The sequence below is a fragment of the Bombyx mandarina genome, chromosome 18, assembly GCF_030267445.1.
Source record: "Bombyx mandarina strain Sakado chromosome 18, ASM3026744v2".
Lineage (NCBI taxonomy): Eukaryota > Metazoa > Arthropoda > Insecta > Lepidoptera > Bombycidae > Bombyx > Bombyx mandarina.
Window position 1 is genome coordinate 162452 of NC_143224.1, and position 8823 is coordinate 171274.

The 8823-nt window shown below is 42.0% G+C and overlaps 1 protein-coding gene across 1 annotated transcript; it reads right to left on the bottom strand.

Annotated features, from left to right (window-relative positions):
• Positions 1–3022: 3022 nt before the first annotated feature.
• On the bottom strand, positions 3023–8823 carry LOC114251927 (uncharacterized). The gene is made up of 2 exons (XM_089734940.1): positions 8588–8823; positions 3023–3254 (listed from the first exon to the last, which is right to left on the bottom strand). The coding sequence occupies exons 1-2, from the start codon at positions 8821–8823 to the stop codon at positions 3023–3025; spliced, it is 468 nt and encodes a 155-aa protein (XP_089591066.1).

Here is an 8823-nt window from a genome sequence, read left to right on the forward strand (position 1 = left end):
TCCCCTTCAGATCGCCCCATGACTTTCACCGGGGGGAAGCCGCCTCCTACCAGGGTCGGAACGTACGCTCGTACTGTCTCCTCCGTCCCCCGGCTCGACAGCGACAGATCAATGCGGAGAAGCGAAGCGGAAGAGCTCTCCCAAGGCGGTGGAACGAGGCCTCCTTCTACGATATGGTAGACTCGCAGAAGTCGAGCATCGCCTTCCAGGATGCTTCGCTACCGAGCATGGTAACCACGACGCGCGGCAGGCGGCCATGACCGCGACGAGGGCGGCGCGCTGCTTTTCGAATCCAGAGCAACGCGCCAATGTATGTTCCGCTGTATCATCCACGTCGCGGTCTGCGCAATGGTGCCACCATTACGCCATCAGTTCCCTTTCGGCAATTTTGTGCAAGTATCGGTTGAAGCATCCGTGGCCGGTAAACATTTGTGTGAGCCGGAAGGTGAGGCTTCCGCAGTTGAACTCTCTTAAATAATTGCTTACATGCGTAACTTACGTACATAACGTAACTTTCATTAATCTTAATTAACTAAATAGTAAGATTGCGCCTACATATTATAAAAAAAACTAGCTTTTACCCTTGACTTCCTTTACGTAGAAGGTGAAAATATTTTTGAACAATAATTTAGAACGTTAAGGAGCTATTTAAGGTACCAAAATCACGCTTTTTAATCGACTTCAAAAGAGGCGGCTATCAATTCGACCACAATTTTTTATCTATGTATATTCACCGATTTCTCGAGAATGCTTGAAACTCATAATTCTTTTTATCTTTTTATGGTTCGAAACGGGTAGACTTCCCGAATGTTCCTGTAATCATCAGGATCAGGATCTGATTTTTTATTTATTTATTTATTTAATACAAGGAGAACCAACAGCCAACTAACAAAGTGTAATAATATAACAAATAATAGAAACAAAAAGCCAATTAAAGGTTCTCACCAATATAAACTAATTAAAAACACTAGAGAAACAAAAGCATAGAAACAAAAAAAAAAAAAACAATCAGCAAGCATGAAACAACATAAGGAATGGAGGAAAACACCAGACTAATTTAAATGTACACTTATGTATAAATGTCACAAATTAATAAAAAACTGTTGTGCTACACATCACCGGCACATGGCCCCGCACCCTCTGCCCCCTCATCGCCCACGAAAAATCGGGCACTAAGCTGACGTCTAAGTCCTGTGATAGAGGAATAAAATGGGTCAATATCTAAGAACCTGCCAAGTCTGTTGAGGTCACCACCAACACGTAAAAAGAATGAGTTTTGCCTATAGTTAGTGGAAGCTAGTGGCAAAGAAATTAGATTTCGATGCCTTAAAGATATTCTCTATTTAAATAATATATAATGTCGGAAACCTGACGCCGCAAGTAAAGAGGAAGTAGATGATGTTTTTTACAAAGGTTATCATAATTATTAGAGTTATAGGCAATATTTAATTTAAAACAAAGGTACTTTATAAATTTACGCTGAATTCTTTCAATTCGTTCTATATAGATATTATATCGAGGATTCCAAACTTGTGAAGCGTATTCTAAGTGACTGCGAACAAAAGTACAGTATAGTATTTTAATGGTTTTAGCTTTACGAAAATGTTGAGAGTTACGCATAACAAATCCAAGCATTTTAGAGGCTTTAGTCACTATAGAGTTAACGTGTTCATCGAATGTGAGTTTGCTGTCATGAACAATATCTAAGTCACGTGTACTGTTAAGTTTAATTAGTTCATGTTCATTTAGTTTATACTTGTAGGCTATTTGGTTGATTTTTCGAGTGTAAGTAACAACATGACATTTAGTTGGATTAAGATCAAGTTTGTTTAGTAAACAATAATGACAAGGACGATCTAAATCAGATTGCATTAACTTGGCATCATTAATGGAAGCAACCTTCATAAAAATGTTCATGTCATCAGCGAAGCAGAGAAGGCGTGAGAATTGAAAGCACTTAGTGATGTCGTTAATGAAAATAATAAAAAGCAAGGGCCCCAGTAACGAACCCTGAGGCACGCCACTGGGAATAGGTACCCAAGCAGAAGTATAATTGTTGATCACGACTGCTTGCGACCTCTTCTCAAAATATGATATAAACCATCGTAATAAGTCGCCACAGATTCCTACGTTCTGTAGCTTTGAAATTAGAATAGAAGGGTTAATTTTGTCAAATGCTTTGCTATAATCTGTATAAATTACATCAACCTGTTTACCACTATGCATGGCATCAGTAAGATAATCATTTAAGATAACTAAATTAGAAACAGTCGATTTATTTTTTAGAAATCCATGCTGAGTTGAATTAAATACATTTTGCAATGCCGCGTATACTTGAGTATAAATAACACGTTCAAATATTTTTGAAATAATACAAAGTTTGGAAATTGGTCGGTAATTGGTAACCTTGAACTTAAAGCCTTTCTTATGTACTGGGGTAATAAAGGCCGATTTCCATATTGCTGGAACAGTGCACTCATGTAAAGAACGCTTAAAAAGAAGGTATATTGGCAAAACTATACCATCAGAGCAACCAACGATAAATCTGGCAGGCAACTGGTCTGGACCAGCTGATTTAGATAGATCAAGATTAAGAATTAACTTATGTATTTCGGCTTGGTCCAAGTAGATGTTGTTTAAGTGAGAAGTTGCGGTAAAATGCTCATCGGCTACTCTAGGTGTCAGATTAACAGATATATCACAGTCAAGAAAAGTAGTTTGGAAATAGTTAGAAAATGCACTGCAGACTCCCTCAGCCGAACTTGAGATCACATTGTTATACGAGACAGATCCTGGCATTGAATTACATTTAGACTTTGATTTAACGTAAGACCAGAACTTTTTAGGATCATTTCCTATTGAAATTATAGTCAATATAATAATTGTAACAATTAGTTTCCAGTACTCTAACCCTGTCCCGAAGCACATTAAAAGAGTTTAGAACAAATTTATTTCCATAGTTTGAATATTTACGTTAATATTTATATTTTTCTTTGATAGCTTTTTTAAGAGCAGCTGAATACTAGACTGGGTAATGATCAGAGCCAGTCACGCGAGATGGTACATATCTCTCTTTAAGGTCGTTAACTGTCTCATAAAAATAATCAGCAATGATGATGAGATCCTCCGAGCGATCAACCAAGGCTGGCCGGAGGTTCGCGAGCTTCTCAAACATTGTGTCCAGCTCCTCACAGTGCGCGTCCGCAGTAATGCTAGCCACATTTGGTAAGAAGCTGTGATCAATTATACCGGCACTAGATTACCAAACAAAGACCATGACTCATTAGGGGCAAGTTTTCGTTTTGGGCACTTCATAGGTGCTCATCCAGGGCCTAACCAACACGGCGATCGCTTAAGATTATAAAAAAGAATACATTTTTCATGGCAAGTGACAATAGAGCTCAAAATCCCTTCATTTCTGTGTCCGTTAAGCAAAGCAAGGCAAAACTTAACGCGTTCGTCGTGCTGGTTTTTTATTAACCTACCTATGCTGATAGCCTTGAGAGGCTATTTCAGCTATTTCTTGACGTGTAGGTGAGCTCACGGGGCTCAAACCGGGAGCGCTGCTAACACTGACCCTAGCAAGAGCAGTGCTTCGCAGAATCTACCACCGGATCGGAAACTCGACCCACTGAGAAGATCCGGCGAGAAACTCAGTGGGCTGTGTCTCTGAGTTAATTCACTCGTCGAGCCCTTCGTCGCAAGCGACGGGTTCGACAAGGACGGTGACTTGTGGTACCTAAAAGCACCGTGCCGACTCACCGGCAACCGAGTGTCAAACGATACTACAAAGAACTTCGTCTTAAAAAAGTAATTGTAACTGTCGGACGCTAGGCCTTAGGATTGTTTGATGGCGGAGCGACAGTCGACCATCGGCGATCTCTCAGCCACGCCTCACATGACATCTGGTGGGCACACTTATAGTGCGCAATGCCTAATGATACTAATGAGCGCGCAGAATATCTTAATGAATATCTTATCGTCATCGATACAGTCATCAATCATGTAATTATAAGTATTAGAGATTACATCGGCCGGCCAGCGCGGAAACACGACATGTGATGAAATAATCATGTGACCTCATGACTTGCTTCAACATATAAGATATTGATCGATCCGCGGCCCTCGGGATTGTAATGGCGACGTTGCTGGCACACTCAGCTTTACTTCGCCTGCAATTTGTTTGAACTAGCTCTATCATACGAGTATCTGTGCACTCTGCAGACATAAAGAGGCAAAGACAAAACATACCATCATGCCTTTCTCGTCTGTTCGTCAAACGATTTTTGTCTTTTTTTTATTTAGTTGTATAGACGATGTTTAGTGCTCTCCAGTAAGAAAAATGTTAAGCCTCGTACAGATTGTGCGTTGCAGGGTACGCGTAGCTTGGTTACGCGTACCCTGCAACGCACAATCCGGACGTGTTGCTACGCGTATACATTCGCTGTACGGTACGCGTACCTCGCGAGCCAGGCTCGCGCGCGGCGATCCTTACGAAGTATTTAGTCGCGAGTCAAAGAAGTTGTCACGCGTCATTTGGACGGCACAATAGCAAGCCACACGTTCTCGTGTTTCGATAATGAAACCTCTATAAAACTAATTCAGTTGTATGAAGTATACAACAAATGCAAAATTACATTATATAAAAAGACAATGAAGCAAAACGTAAACTTCCAATTCATGACCAATTTCATGAAATTTGCCATGCCATGCCGGGGATCACGTTTCCTAAGAGAATACGCACCAATGCGCACCCATACGTACCAATACGTACCAGTATGTCCCAATACGCACCAATACGTACCAGTACGTCCCAATACGCACCAATACGTACCAGTACGTCTCAATACGCACCAATACGCACGTGCGAAACAAGACACCAGCGCACGTGCAGTTGATATACCTAAATGAAATCCATACATCGTGTAGATTTGCGTAATAGTCCATTGCCTTATCCTGTGGGTTCGTGTTACTATTTTATCGGAATCAACTTATTAATTTATGTCATCTATCAAACTGAAATGAACTTAAACTGAATAGTCGATTAAGTGAAGCAGCGCCGGCCGCGTCCTGTTTCAATTAAATAATATGTATGTACTTTAAAGTGAACTAACTGATTACAAAATTAGAACTACCTCTAAATTCGATACTGATACTGAGGCTGATACTGATACTGATACTGATACAGATACTGATACTGGTACTGATACATAGGTAGGTTCACGGCTTAACGTTCGTCAGTCCACAACTCTGATGAAATGCGCCAAATTTGAAAAACGAATGGCTCTTGATTTCACCGAACCTACGAATAGACTTATTATTTATTGGTAGCACCGAACTGATAGAGACATGAAGCTTGCATGGATTAAACGAGAAGGTACATAAATTAAAAGCTTTTAAGACTGAATATTGCCGTAAGACGAAAGCATATTCACCAGACGGTCCGTCAAGCACGGTTTGAGGTGCCATCATGACAGTGGCGCTAACGTTATCGGCCGAGTGCACTCAGACGATACAGCTTTGGCGCGTCTTCTGTCGACGCTGCGGTTGTATACAAGTAATAAAATCCAAAAACATTATCATAAATACGCCATTTCAATGTTATAATATCGCACAATCCTTTCACATCGAAGGTATAAGCAACGAACTTTTGCCAATTCATTCATACCATAATGAACGAGAGTATTGAACCTGTATCAATCATTTTATGTCGAATTAGAGAAGCATGTTATATGTAACTAGTCAGGTCATAAGTATTGTCACACAGTAAAAACTTTTCTTTTAGAATGCTGGCCACAAAAAAGTTTATTAAATTCAAATTTCGAATTGTTCATGAAAATAAAAATGTATACTTTTAGAATTTTACTCATTTTTAAATATGGAGTGGACGCTTAAAGAAGACCGTGTTGCAGTTATTGCGTTGCATCGTTGCGGTTATGCGCCAATCCAAATTTTTAACATACTGAAAAATTTGAATATAACCAAAAGATTCGTTTATCGTACCATCAAACGATACAATGAAGACTCAAGTGTAGATGACAGGTCAAGAAGTGGTCGCCCTCGGTCTGTTAGGACTCCAGCAGTGATAAAAGCTGTCAAGGCGCGAATTCAAAGAAATCCCAAACGTAAGCAGAAACTGTTGGCCCTTCAGATGGGGTTAAGCAGAACCACGGTGAAAAGGGTGTTAAATGAAGACTTAGGGCTTCGGGCATATCGAAGAAAAACAGGACATCGTTTGAATGCTCGTCTAATGGACCTGAGACTGAAGAGATGCCGCGCTTTGTTGAAGCGGTACGCGGGAAAAAAATATCGGGAAATTCTTTTTTCGAATGAAAAAATTTTTACCGTAGAAGAGAGCTACAACAAACAAAATGATAAGGTGTACGCACACAGTAGTGAAGAAGCGAGCAACCGTATTCCGCGTGTCCAACGAGGTCATTTTCCATCCTCGCTCATGGTATGGTTGGGAGTTTCTTATTGGGGCTTAACAGAGGTACATTTTTGTGAGAAAGGTGTAAAAACGAATGCAGTTGTGTATCAAAATACAGTCCTGACGAACCTTGTGGAACCTGTTTCTCATACCATGTTCAATAACAGGCACTGGGTATTCCAACAAGATTCGGCGCCAGCTCATAGAGCGAAGAGCACACAAGACTGGTTGGCGGCGCGTGAAATCGACTTCATCCGGCACGAAGACTGGCCCTCCTCCAGTCCAGATTTGAATCCGTTAGATTACAAGATATGGCAACACTTGGAGGAAAAGGCGTGCTCAAAGCCTCATCCCAATTTGGAGTCACTCAAGACATCCTTGATTAAGGCAGGTATATACCTAGTCAGGTCATAAATTCTGTCACATGTTTAATGTAAAATAATTGAAACAAGTTTATTCATTATGTAACCATTCATATACCAAAATGAACTTAACAAAACATAGATTCTTATGACACTAAAGTTTATTCAAAATGACCTCCGTGATTTTGAATACAGGCCTTCAATCTGCGTGGCCAGTCGTCTATCGCAGCACGAACGAGGTCCATGTCAATATCGGCGGCTGCCTTAATCAAGGATGTCTTGAGTGACTCCAAATTGGAGGATGGAAAATGATCTCGTTGGACACGCGGAATACGGTTGCTCGCTTCTTCACTACTGTGTGCGTACACCTTATCATTTTGTTTGTTGTAGCTCTCTTCTACGGTAAAAATTTTTTCATCCGAAAAAAGAATTTCCCGATATTTTTTCCCGCGTACCGCTTCAACAAAGCGCGGCATCTCTTCAGTCTCAGATCCATTAGACGGGCATTCAAACGATGTCTTGTTTTTCTTCGATATGCCCGAAGCCCTAAGTCTTCATTTAACACCCTTTTCACCGTGGTTCTGCTTAACCCCATCTGAAGGGCCAACAGTTTCTGCTTACGTTTGGGATTTCTTTGAATTCGCGCCTTCACAGCTTTAATCACTGCTGGAGTCCTAACAAACCGAGGGCGACCACTTCTTGACCTGTGATCTACACTTGAGTCTTCATTGTATCGTTTGATGGTACGATAAACGAATCTTTTGGTTATATTCAAATTTTTCAGTATGTTAAAAATTTGAATTGGCGCGTAACCGCAACGATGCAACGCAATAACTTCGGTCTTCATGCCAATGGAGATTGGGAAAAAATTTGTTACAACAAGGACAAGGACACGGCGTTGCTCCAGCCATGCGGGGCGATGTGTGAGCGTATGTTCGACCGTGTCCTCGTCACAGTCACAGTGGTGACACTCCATCGTCGGTTCCCTTCGGGCGATGCGATGCAGGTACCGGCCAAAACACCCATGGCCGGTAAGCATCTGCGTCAACCGGAAGGTGAGACGCCCTTAGTCACGGATCGCCCATTCCGCGAGGACCGGGCGCACCGCCTCGATGGTCCGGAGACAGGCCGACGGGTTCGCCAAGCGGCGATACCACGCCTCCAGCACAGACCGCCGAGATTGGAGCCTCCGCGCTTTAATCGCTCCTTCTCCGGGACGTGATTCCCCCCTGTCGCGAAGGTCACATCGCCACGCATAATCGGCGGCGAGCGCTGTAGGTGTTTCTACTATATTTATGTATATTAATAAATAATAAATAAATAATAAATAAATAAATTTACATTGCACACCTACTCAATATTTAATATTATATCATATTTACTTACGTATTCTATAACACACTCTCATACAGTACATAAATACGCCAAACAATCATACATTCACAACACTACTCAAAATTATATTATTTACACAAGCATAGTCGGGCGCAACCGCTAGTATGCGGCAAAGACCCCGACTATGTATAACTGCGTACGTACTGGTCGTCGCCTGCGCCATGACTCGGCCGCCGCTCGCACACAGTCGGGTTTGATCAACGCCACGCTAACACTGTGTCACTCCTTGACTTACGCGTACTCTTTTGCTTCGTCACGATTTATTGCTTTCGTCTATTTTGTATTATTGTGTTTGAACTTGCTACCGCTTTATCTGTGCCTTCTGTACTCCGTAATTTCTCCTTCTAAATATTGCTATACTATCTGTGATTGGAAATAAACTGTCCATCCAATTACGGACTCGTTATTGTGCCGCCCGGCACTGGTGACCTTACCACCACCATCAACGACCACCAAAAGCGCCTCCGCCTCTAGGTCCCAGGGAGGTGTCCCGGCGAGAACGCACGCCGCCTCGAAGGAAACGGTGCGGTATCCACGGATCACCCTGACCGCGATTGCACGCTGCGGGCGTCGCAGTGCCGCGATGTTCCTGCGAGTCAGGGCGCAACACCACACGTGGGCCCCGTATAGTGCCAT